This window comes from Hemitrygon akajei, unplaced genomic scaffold (assembly GCF_048418815.1).
Source record: "Hemitrygon akajei unplaced genomic scaffold, sHemAka1.3 Scf000052, whole genome shotgun sequence".
NCBI classification, from domain to species: domain Eukaryota; kingdom Metazoa; phylum Chordata; class Chondrichthyes; order Myliobatiformes; family Dasyatidae; genus Hemitrygon; species Hemitrygon akajei.
Window position 1 is genome coordinate 6,617,526 of NW_027331938.1, and position 12,103 is coordinate 6,629,628.

The 12,103-nt window shown below is 56.6% G+C and overlaps 1 protein-coding gene across 1 annotated transcript in view; it reads left to right on the forward strand.

The window, feature by feature from the left end:
- Positions 1 to 12,103, forward strand: part of LOC140721221 (NACHT, LRR and PYD domains-containing protein 3-like) — a 56,417-nt gene that overhangs the window by 38,049 nt on the left and 6,265 nt on the right. Inside the window, exon 8 of the mRNA XM_073036075.1 lies at positions 287 to 2,024. Coding sequence (XP_072892176.1) covers positions 287 to 2,024 — 1,738 coding nt within the window. The remainder of the gene's footprint in view (positions 1 to 286; positions 2,025 to 12,103) is intronic.

Consider the following 12,103-nt stretch of genomic DNA (forward strand, 5'->3'; position numbering starts at 1 on the left):
GTTAGTGGGGAGTGATGCTTGTTTAAGCTTCCTCAGAAAGTGCAATCGGGGAATGTTCACCTTCACAAATAACTAGAACTAGAACATGAGGATTGGACATTTTCAGGGACATCCATTGCTGTCAATTCCGTGTCTGTGAACAGAATTTTACTTTCTGTCCTAATATCCATGGAAGCATTGAATTTATTCATGTAATCTCAAACACTGAATGCTGAAATACCGTTATAAAGTTCTTTGTCAGATGAGTCATTTAATGTTTTGAATATGTTCTCTGTTCCCATGGAAGATGTTCAACAGAAACACAAGGAGACTTTGCGGGCACAAACTGAAACACTGAGAGTGAACACGATCCTGATGACGGAGAAGGTGAAGGTTTTCCAGCTGGTTGATCGATACGCTAAGCTCACGGTCATTTCTACTGTTCGGGATCGGAGACTGGTGGAACATGAGCTGCTGGCAAGAGGCAGAGACCATGAGGATTATAGAGAGAAACAACTCCGCAGACAGCTGGAAAAAATCCGTACTGATCAGTTATTCCAGAGCAGCTTTTCCCGGAGTAAATCCAAATCTGGGAGATCAGCAGCAGTGGCCGGAGTCCCGGGGATCGGGAAAACAACGATGGTACAAAAGATTGTTTATGACTGGGCCATGGGGAAAATATACCAACAGTTCCAGTTTGTCTTCAGTTTCAAATTCCGAGATTTAAACAGTATTAACTGTCGAATAAACCTGAAGGAACTGATTCTGGATCAGTATCCTTACTTTGGGGATTTCCTGAGAGAAGTCTGGAAGAACGCTGAGGGATTACTGTTTATATTCGATGGTTTAGATGAATTCAAACACAAAATCGATTTTGCGGACAGTCGGAGATATACAGAACCCAAGCACCAGTGCCCAGATCCCGAGTGGTGGTGTGAAGTGTCTGACATTGTGTACAGTTTAATCCAGGGCAAGCTGCTTCCAGGGTGTTCAGTGCTGGTGACCACCCGTCCCACTGCGTTACATTTATTGGAAAAGGCGCATATCAGTGTCTGGGCTGAAATCCTGGGATTTGTTGATGAGGAACGGAAGGAATATTTCATCAGACATTTTGAAGATCAGACGGTGGCGGAAGCTGTTTTCAATTACGTGAAGGAGAACGATATCCTGTACACCATGAGCTACAACCCCTCCTACTGCTGGATCCTCGCTCTGGCACTGGGCCCCTTCTTCACACAAAGAGTCAGGGACCCACAGCGAGTTCCCAAGACCATCACCCAACTGTACTCCTACTATATTTATAACATCCTGAAAAACCACGGCCGTGAGATTAAGAACCCCCGTGATGTGTTACTCAGGGTTGGTCAGATGGCCTTCAGAGGAGTGTCCGAGAAGAAGATTGTGTTTACAGATGGAGATTTGATCAAGTACAATCTTCAGCCTTCCCAGTTCCTGTCCGGGTTCCTGATGGAGCTTTTGGAGAGAGAGGATTCTGGCCGGAGCGTGGTGTACACATTCCCACACCTCACCATCCAAGAGTTTGTAGCTGCAGTCGCACAATTCCTGACTATACATCCCAGGGAAATCCTGAAATTCCTCACTGATGCCCACAGCACGACAGATGGGCGATTTGAGGTATTTCTCCGTTTTGTTGCTGGTCTCTCCTCCCCAATGACAGCTCGGGGCCTGGTGGAGTTTCTGGGCCCATTTCCGCATCAGACAACCTGCCGGGTGATTGACTGGGTGGAGGAGGAGGTTAAACGCCAGATTGGAAACACGAGGAGTAAAGCTGGTAAAAGGAGCCTCCTGAACACATTGCACTACCTGTTTGAGTCTCAGAATCATGGACTGGCTCAGGCCGCACTGGGATCTGTGGAAACACTTTCATTCCGTGGAATGACACTGACCCCGATTGACTGCGCGGTCCTGTCTCATGTAATCGGATTCTGTGATACAATAAAACACCTCAACCTGCAGGACTGCCACATTCAGTGTGAAGGAATCCGGCGGCTGGGACCCGGGCTGCACAAGTGCCAGGAGTTGACGTAACTCGATTTATCTCTCACTCTGAACTGTGAAACTGTTCAATTGTGTCATTTCAATGTGAAGAGATTTGGTTTAAACTGTGATAAATCAGATTGTGAAGAATTGTGACAAATGCCCAGGGGATCGGTCAGTCATTCCCCAAGGACGGGAGGGTTCTGTGGTTTCTTGTGAAGAGATGTTGGAGTCTTCATCAGATCAGTGAACAACGACCATGGGTTTAATGGTGGTAAATCACAGGAATGGCCGTGTTTCTCGCTGCCTGTGACACGTCCATTGACAATGTTCCTTCTCACTGTTACTGACACCCAGACCGACACTGACTGCAGCAGGTGGGTCAGAGATTCACAACCCCTTCCCGGTGAGGGACAAGAGACCGTCAGCAGACTGTCCCAGTGAGAAGAAAAGAAATACCGTTGTGAGATTGTCCTCCCTGTCCTTTCCTGTTTGTGACTTTGCTCACTACCAGATACACAGAGAGCGAGGCCGCATCTCCTCTGGGTCTCTGTTCAGACCCAACACAGGCGTACAAAAATTTTCTGCATCCTCTCGTCTTGTAGGATTATCGTTTATCTTTGGAATCCTTATGTGGGACCTCTTATCCCAATCGCCCTACGATTATTAGGGATCTCATCCCCATCCTCATTCCTGCTGTCGGCTCTCTATTACCCTTTCCTCATCCTCCAGATGAAATGTCTTTTCCCCACCCCCCTTCCTGCGGGATCTTTCTTCCCCATCCCGATTCCTCCTGTGCGATCTCTGTTTCCCATCCCTCTTCCTCTTGTGGGATCTCTCTTCCCCATCCCCCTTCCTCCTGTTGGATCTCTCTTCCCCATCCCCCTTCCTCCTGTGGGAACTCTCTTCCCCATCCCCCTTCCTCCTGTGCGATCTCTGTTTCCCATCCCCCTTCCTCTTGTGGGATCTCTCTTCCCCATCCCCCTTCCTCCTGTTGGATCTCTCTTCCCCATCCCCCTTCCTCCTGTGGGAACACTCTTCCCCATCCCCCATCCACCTGTGAGATCTCTGTTCTCCATCCCCCATCCTCCTGTGGGATCTCTCTTCCCCATCCCCCTTCCTCATGTGGGATCTCTCTTCCACATCCCCCTTCCTCCTGTGGGATCTCTCCACCATCTCCCTTCCTCCTGTGTGATCTCTCTTCCCCGTCCACCTTCCTCCTGTGGGATCTCTCTGCTCCGTCCCCCTTGCTCCTGAGGGATCTCTCTTCCCCGTCCCCCTTCCTCTTCTGGGATACCTCTTCCCCGTCCGCATTCCTCCTGTGGGTTCTCCCTCCCCCGTCCCCCTTCCTCCTGTGGGATCTCTCTCCCACATCCCCCTTCCTCCTGTGGGAACTCTCGCCCCTCATCCCCCTGCCACCTGCGGGATCTCTCATCCCCATCACCCTTCGTCCTGTGGGCTCACCCTTCCCCAACCCCCTCCCTCCTGTGGGAACTCTCTTCCCCATCCCACTTCCTCGTATGGGATCTCTCTCGCCCATCCCCTTCCTCCAGTGGGATCTCTCTTCCACATCCCCCTTCCCCCTGTGGGATCTCTCTCCCCCATTCCCCTTCCTCCTGTGGGACCTCTCTGCTCCATCCCCCTTCCTCCTGTGGGATCTCTCTCCCCCATCCCCCTCTCTCTTGTGGGATCACTCTTCCCCATCCCCCTTCCTCTTCTGGGATCTCTCTCCCCTATCCCCCTTCCTCCTGTGGGATCTCTATCCCCCATCCCCCTGCCTCCTGTGGGATCTCTCTCCCCCATCCCCCTTCGTCCTGTGGGATCTCTCTCCCCCGTCCCCCTTCCTCCTGTCGGAACTCTCTCCACCATCTCCCTTCCTGCTGTGGGATATCTCTTCCCCGTACCCCTTCCTCCTGTGGGATCTCTCTGCTCCGTCCCCCTTGCCCAGTGGGATCGCTCGTCCCCGTCCCCCTTCCACTTGTGGGATATCTCTTCCCCATCCCCCTTCCTCCTGTGGGATTTCTCTCCCCCATCCCCCTTCCTCCTGTGGGATTCTGCCCCCATCCCCCTTCCTCCTGTGGGATCTTTCTGCTCCGTCCCCATTCCACCTGTGGGATCTCTCTTCCCCGTCCCCCTTCCTCCTGTTTAATCTCTCTCCCCCGTCCCCCTTCCACCTCTGGGATCTCTCTCCCCCGTTCCCCTTCCTCCTGTGGGATCTCTTTCTCCCGTTCCCCTTCCTCCTGTGGGAACTCTCTCTCACATCCCCCTTCCTCCTGTGGGATCTCTCTTCCACATCCTACTTCCTCCTGTGGGATCTCTCTCCCCCATCCCCTTCCTCCAGTGGAATCTCTCTCCCCCATTCCCCTTCCGCCTGTGGGATCTCTCTCCCCGTTCCTCCTGTGGGATCTCTCTCCCCCATGCCCTTCCGCCTGTGGGATCTCTCTACCCCTTGCTCCTGTGGGATTTCTCTCCCACATCCCCTTACTCCTGTTGGAACTGTCTCCCACATCCCCCTTCCTCCTCTGGGATCTCTCTCCCACATCCCCCATCCACCTGTGGGATATCTCTCCCACATCCCCCTTCTTCCTGTGGGAACTCTCTCCCACATCCCCCTTCTTCCTGTGGGAACTCTCTCCCACATCCCCCTTCCTCCTGGGGGAACTCTCTCCCACATCCCCATTCCACCTGCGGGATCTCTCTCCCCCATCCACCTTCCTCCTGTGGGATCTCTCTTCCCAATCCCCCTTACTCCTGTGGGATCTCTCTCCCACATCCCCCATCCACCTGTGGGATATCTCTCCCACATCCCCCTTCTTCCTGTGGGAACTCTCTCCCACATCCCCCTTCTTCCTGTGGGAACTCTCTCCCACATCCCCCTTCCTCCTGGGGGAACTCTCTCCCACATCCCCATTCCACCTGCGGGATCTCTCTCCCCCATCCCCCTTACTCCTGTGGGATCTCTCTTCACCTTCCTCCTTCCTCCAGGGGGAACTGTCTCCCACATCCCCATTCCACCTGCGGGATCTCTCTCCCCGATCCCACTTCCTCCTGTGGGATCTCTCCCCCACATCCCCCTTCCTCCTGTGGGATCTCTCTCCCACATCCCCCTTCTTCCTGTTGGCACTCTCTCCCACATCCTTCTTCCTCCTGGGGGAACTCTCTCCCACATCCCCATTCCACCTGCTGGATCTCTCTCCCCCATCCCCCTTCATCCTGTGGGATCTCTCTTCCACAACCCCGTTCCTCCTGTGGGATCTCTCTTTACCTTCCTCCTTCCTCCTGAGGGATCTCTCTTCCCTATCCTCCTTCCTCCAGTGGGTTCTCTAATCCCCATCTCCCTACCCCTGTGTGATCTGTCTTCCCCATTCGGCTTCCCCCTGTGGGATCTATCTTCCCCATCCCGCTTCCTCCCATGGGATCTCTCTAACCATACACCTTGTAGGGCCTCTATTCCCATCCCCCCTACTCCCAGGGGGGTTTCTCTACCCCATCCACTTACCTTCTGTGGGATCCATTTTCCCCATCCCAAATCCCCCTGCGGGAACTTTGTTCCCCTTTCTGCTTCCTCCTGTGGGATCTCTAACCTCCATCTCCCTTCCCCCTTTGGGATCTCTCTTCCCCATCCCGCTTCCCCGTGTGGGATCCCTCTTCCCCGTCCCCATTCCTCCTGTGGGATCTCTCTCCCCCGTCCCCCTTCCTCTTGTGGGATTTCTCTCCACCATCCCCCTTCCTCCTTTGGGATCTCTGTCCCCCATCCCCATTTCTCCTGTGGGATCATTCTGTTCCGTCCCGATTCCTCCTGTGGGATCTCTCTTCCCTGTCCCCCATCCTCCTGTTTGATCTCTCTCCCCCGTACCCCTTCCTCCTCTGGGATCTCTCTCCCACATCCCCCTTCCACCTGCGGGATCTCTCATCCCCATCACCCTTCCTGCTGTGGGACCTCTTTTACCCATCCCCCTTCCTCCTGTGGGATCTCTCTCCCCCATCCCCCTTCCTCCTGTGGGATCTCTCTCCCGATCCCCCTTCCTCCTGTGGGATCTCTCTCCCCCATTCCCCTTCCTCCTGTGGGACCTCTCTGCTCCATCCCCCTTCCTCCTGTGGGATCTCTCTCCCCCATCCCCCTCTCTCTTGTGGGATCACTCTTCCCCATCCCTCTTCCTCTTCTGGGATCTCTCTCCCCTATCCCCCTTCCTCCTGTGGGATCTCTATCCCCCATCCCCCTGCCTCCTGTGGGATCTCTCTCCCCCATCCCCCTTCGTCCTGTGGGATCTCTCTCCCCCGTCCCCCTTCCTCCTGTGGGAACTCTCTCCACCATCTCCCTTCCTGCTGTGGGATATCTCTTCCCCGTACCCCTTCCTCCTGTGGGATGTCTCTGCTCCGTCCCCCTTGCCCAGTGGGATCTCTCGTCCCGGTCCCCCTTCCACTTGTGGGATATCTCTTCCCCATCCCCCTTCCTCCTGTGGGATTTCTCTCCCCCATCCCCCTTCCTCCTGTGGGATTCTGCCCACATCCCCCTTCCTCCTGTGGGATCTTTCTGCTCCGTCCCCATTCCACCTGTGGGATCTCTCTTCCCCGTCCCCCTTCCTCCAGTTTAATCTCTCTCCCCCGTTCCCCTTCCTCCGGTGGGAACTCTCTCTCACATCCCCCTTCCTCCTGTGGGATCTCTCTTCCACATCCTACTTCCTCCTGTGGGATCTCTCTCCCCCATCCCCTTCCTCCAGTGGAATCTCTCTCCCCCATCCCCCTTCCGCCTGTGGGATCTCTCTCCCCCATGCCCTTACGCCTGTGGGATCTCTCTACCCCTTGCTCCTGTGGGATCTCTCTCCCACATCCCCTTACTCCTGTTGGAACTCTCTCCCACATCCCCCTTCCTCCTCTGGGATCTCTCTCCCACATCCCCCATCCACCTGTGGGATCTCTCTCCCACATCCCCCTTCTTCCTGTGGGAACTCTCTCCCACATCCCCCTTCTTCCTGTGGGAACTCTCTCCCACATCCCCATTCCTCCTGGGGGAACTCTCTCCCACATCCCCATTCCACCTGCGGGATCTCTCTCCCCCATCCACCTTCCTCCTGTGGGATCTCTCTTCCCAATCCCCCTTTCTCCTGTGGGATCTCTCTTCACCTTCCTCCTTCCTCCAGGGGGAACTGTCTCCCACATCCCCATTCCACCTGCGGGATCTCTCTCCCCGATCCCACGTCCTCCTGTGGGATCTCTCCCCCACATCCCCCTTCCTCCTGTGGGATCTCTCTCCCACATCCCCCTTCTTCCTGTTGGCACTCTCTCCCACATCCTTCTTCCTCCTGGGGGATCTCTCTCCCCCATCCCCCTTCCTCCTGTGGGATCTCTCTCCCGATCCCCCTTCCTCCTGTGGGATCTCTCTCGCCCATCCGCTTCCTCCTGTGGGATCTCTCTCCCCCATCCCCCTTCCTCTTGTGGGATCTCTCTTCCACATCCCCCATCCTCCTGTGGGATCTCTCTGCACCATCCCATTTCCTCCTGTGGGATCTCTCTTCCCCATCCCCTTTCCACTTGTGGGATCTCTCTGCCCCATTCCCCTTCCTCTTGTGGGATCTCTGTCCCCCATCCCCATTCCTCCTGTGGGATCTCTCTTACCCGTCCCCCTTCCTCCTGCTTGATCTCTCTCCCCCGTCCCCCTTCCTCCTCTGGGATCTCTCTCCCCCGTTCCCCTTCCTCCTGTGGGATCTCTCTCCCCCATTCCCCTTCCTCCTGTGGGATCTCTCTCCCACATCCCCCTACCTCCTGTGGGATCTCTCTCCCCCATCCCCTTCCTCCTGTGGGATCTCTCTCCCCCGTCCCCCTTCGTCCTGTGGGATCACTCTTCCCCGTCCCCCTTCTTCCTGAGGGATCTCTCTCCACCTTCCTCCTGTGGGATCTCTGTCCCCCATCCCCTTCCTCCTGTTGGAACTCTCTCCCACATCCCCCTTCCTCCTCTGGGATCTCTCTCCCACATCCCCTTTCCTCCTCTGGGATCTCTCTCCCACATCCCCCTTCTTCCTGTTTGAACTCTCTCCCACATCCCCCTTCCTCCTGGGGGAACTCTTTCCCACATCCCCATTCCACCTGCGGGATCGCTCTCCCCCATCCCCCTTCCTCCTGTGGGATCTCTCTCCCACATCCCCATTCCTCCTTTGGGATCTCTGTCCCCCATCCCCATTTCTCCTGTGGGATCATTCTGCTCCGTCCCCATTCCTCCTCTGGGATCTCTCTCCCACATCCCCCTTCTTCCTGTTTGAACTCTCTCCCACATCCCCCTTCCTCCTGGGGGAACTCTTTCCCACATCCCCATTCCACCTGCGGGATCTCTCTCCCCCATCCCCCTTCCTCCTGTGGGATCTCTCTCCCACATCCCCATTCCTCCTGTGGGATCTCTCTCCCACATCCCCCTTCTTCCTGTGGGAACTCTCTCCCACATCCCCATTCCACCTGCGGGAACTCTCTCCCCCATCCCCCTTCCTCCGGTGGGATCTCTCTTCCACATCCCCCTTCCTCCTGTGGGAACTCTCTCCCACATCCCCCTTCCTCCTGGGGGAACTCTCTCCCACATCCCCATTCCACCTGCGGGATCTCTCTCCCCCGTCCCCCTTCCTCCTGTGGGATCTTTCTTCCACATCCCCCTTCCTCCTGTGGGATCTCTCTTACACATCCCCCTTCCTCCTGTGTGATCTCTCTTCCCCCTCCCGCTTCCCCCTGTGGGATCTACCTTCCCCATCCCGCTTCCTCCCATGGGATCGCTCTAACCATACACCTTGTAGGGCCTCTATTCCCATTCCCCCTACTCCCAAGGGGGTTTCTCTACCCCATCCCCTTACCTTCTGTGGGATCCATTTTCCCCATCCCAAATCCTTGTTCTAGGATCTTTGTTCCTATTTCTGCTTCCTCCTGTGGGATCTCTAATCCCCATCTCCCTTCCCCCTATGGGATCTCTCTTCCCCATCCCGCTTCCCCCTGTGGGATCCCTCTTCCCCGTCCCCATTCCTCCTGTGGGTTCTCTCTCCCCCGTCCCCCTTCCTCCTTTGGGATCTCTCTCCCCCGTCCCCCTTCCTCCTGTGGGATCTCTCTCCTTCGTCCCCCTTCCTCCTGTGTGATCTCTCTCCACCATCTCCCTTCCTCCTGTGGGATCTCTCTTCCCTATCCCTTTCCTCCGGGGGGATCCGTCTTCCCCATCCCCCTTCCTGTGTGATCTCTCTCCCCCATCCCCCTTCCTCTGTGGGATCTCTCTCCCCCGTCCCCCTTCCTCCTGTGTGATCTCTCTCCACCATCTCGCTTCCTCCTGTGGGAAATCTCTCCCACATCCCTCTTCCACCTGCGGGATCTCTCATCCCCATCACCCTTCGTCCTATGGGCTCACCCTTCCCCATCCCCCTCCCTCCTGTGCGAACTCTCTTCCCCATCCCAATTCCTCTTGTGGTATCTCTCTCCCTCAACCCCCTTCCTCCTGTAGGATCTCTCTACAACATCCCCCTTCCTCCTGTGCCATCTCTCTTCCACATCCCCTTTCCTCTTGTGGGATCTCTCTCCCACATCCCACTTCTCCCTTCCTCTTGTGGGACCTCTCTTCCCCAACCCCCTTCCTCCTGTGGGATCTCTCCCCCATGCCCCTTCCTCCTGGGGGATCTCTCTCGCCCATCCCCTTCCTCCTGTGGGATCTCTCTCCCCCATCCGCCTTCCTCTTGTGGGATCTCTCTTCCACATTCCCCATCATCCTGTGGGATCTCTCTGCCCCATCCCATTTCCTCATGTGGGATCTCTCTTCCCCATCCCCTTTCCTCTTGTGGGATCTCTCTGCCCCACCCCACTTCCTCTTGTGGGATATCTCTTCCCCATCCCCCTTCCTCCTGTGGGATTTCTCTCCCCCATCCCCCTTCCTCCGGTGGGATTCTGCCCCCATCCCCCTTCCTCCTGTGGGATCCTTCTGCTCCGTCCCCATTCCACCTGTGGGATCTCTCTTCCCCGTCCCCCTTCCTCCTGTTTAATCTCTCTCCCCCGTCCCCCTTCCACCTCTGGGATCTCTCTCCCCCGTTCCCCTTCCTCCTGTGTGATATCTATCTCCCGTTCCCCTTCCTCCTGTGGGAGACTTCCTCCTGTGGGAACTCTCTCCCACATCACCCTTCCTCCTGTGGGATCTCTGTCCCCCATCCCCCTTCCTCCTGTGGGATCTCTCTCCCCCATTCCCCTTCCTCCTGTGGGATCTCTCTTCCACATCCCCCTTCCTCCTGTGGGATCCCTCTTCCACATCCTACTTCCTCCTGTGGGATCTCTCTCCCCCATCCCCTTCCTCCTGTGGAATCTCTCTCCCCTATCCCCCTTCCTCCTGTGGGATCTCTCTCCCCGTTCCTCCTGTGGGATCTCTCTCCCCCATGCCCTTCCGCCTGTGGGATCTCTTTCCCCCTTCCTCCTCTGGGATCTCTCTCCCACATCCCCCATCCACCTGTGGGATCTCTCTCCCACATCCCCCTTCTTCCTGTGGGAACTCTCTCCCACATCCCCCTTCTTCCTGTGGGAACTCTCTCCCACATCCCCCTTCCTCCTGGGGGAACTCTCTCCCACATCCCCATTCCACCTGCGGGATCTCTCTCCCCCATCCACCTTCATCCTGTGGGATCTCTCTTCCCAGTCCCCCTTACTCCTGTGGGATCTCTCTTCACCTTCCTCCTTCCTCCAGGGGGATCTGTCTCCCACATCCCCATTCCACCTGCGGGATCTCTCTCCCCGATCCCACTTCCTCCTGTGGAATCTCTCTCCCGCATCCCCCTTCCTCCTGTGGGATCTCTCTCCCACATCCCCCTTCTTCCTGTGGGAACTCTCACCACCATCTCGCTTCCTCCTGTGGGAAATCTCTCCCACATCCCCCTTCCACCTGCGGGATCTCTCTCCCCCATCCCCCTTCCTCCTGTGGGATCTCTCTTCCACATCCCCGTTCCTCCTGTGGGATCTCTCTTTACCTTCCTCCTTCCTCCTGAGGGATCTCTCTTCCCTATCCCCCTTCCCCCAGTGGGATCTCTAATCCCCATCTCCCTAACCCTGTGTGATCTGTCTTCCCCATTCCGCTTCCCCCTGTGGGATCTATCTTCCCCATCCCGCTTCCTCCCATGGGATCTCTCTAACCATACACCTTGTAGGGCCTCTATTCCCATCCCCCCTACACCCAGGGCGTTTTCTCTACCCCATCCCCTTACCTTCTGTGGGATCCATTTTCCCCATCCCAAATCCCCCTGCGGGAACTTTGTTCCCCTTTCTGCTTCCTCCTGTGGGATCTCTAACCCCCATCTCCCTTCCCCCTTTGGGATCTCTCTTCCCCATCCCGCTTCCCCGTGTGGGATCCCTCTTCCCCGTCCCCATTCCTCCTGTGGGATCTCTCTCCCCCGTACCCCTTCCTCCTCTGGGATCTCTCTCTCCCGTTCCCCTTCCTCCTGTTTGATCTCTCTCCCCCGTCCCACATCCTCCTCTGGGATCTCTCTCCCCCGTCCCCCTTCCTCCTGTGTGATCTCTCTCCACCATCTCGCTTCCTCCTGTGGGAAATCTCTCCCACATCCCCCTTCCACCTGCGGGATTTCTCTCCCCCATCCCCCTTCCTCCTGTGGGATTCTGCCCCCATCCCCCTTCCTCCTGTGGGATCCTTCTGCTCCGTCCCCATTCCACCTGTGGGATCTCTCTTCCCCGTCCCTCTTCCTCCTTTTTAATCTTTCTCCCCCGTTCCCCTTCCTCCTGTGGGATCTCTTTCTCCCGTTCCCCTTCCTCCTGTGGGAGACTTCCTCCTGTGGGAACTCTCTCCCACATCCCCCTTCCTCCTGTGGGATCTCTGTCCCCCATCCCCCTTCCTCCTGTGGGATCTCTCTCCCCCATTCCCCTTCCTCCTGTGGGATCTCTCTTCCACATCCCCCTTCCTCCTGTGGGATCTCTCTTCCACATCCTACTTCCTCCTGTGGGATCTCTCTCCCCCATCCCCTTCCTCCAGTGGAATCTCTCTTCCCCCATCCCCCTTCCTCCTGTGGGATCTCTCTCCCCGTTCCTCCTGTGGGATCTCTCTCCCCCATGCCCTTCCGCCTGTGGGATCTCTCTACCCCTTGCTCCTGTGGGATCTCTCTCCCACATCCCCTTACTC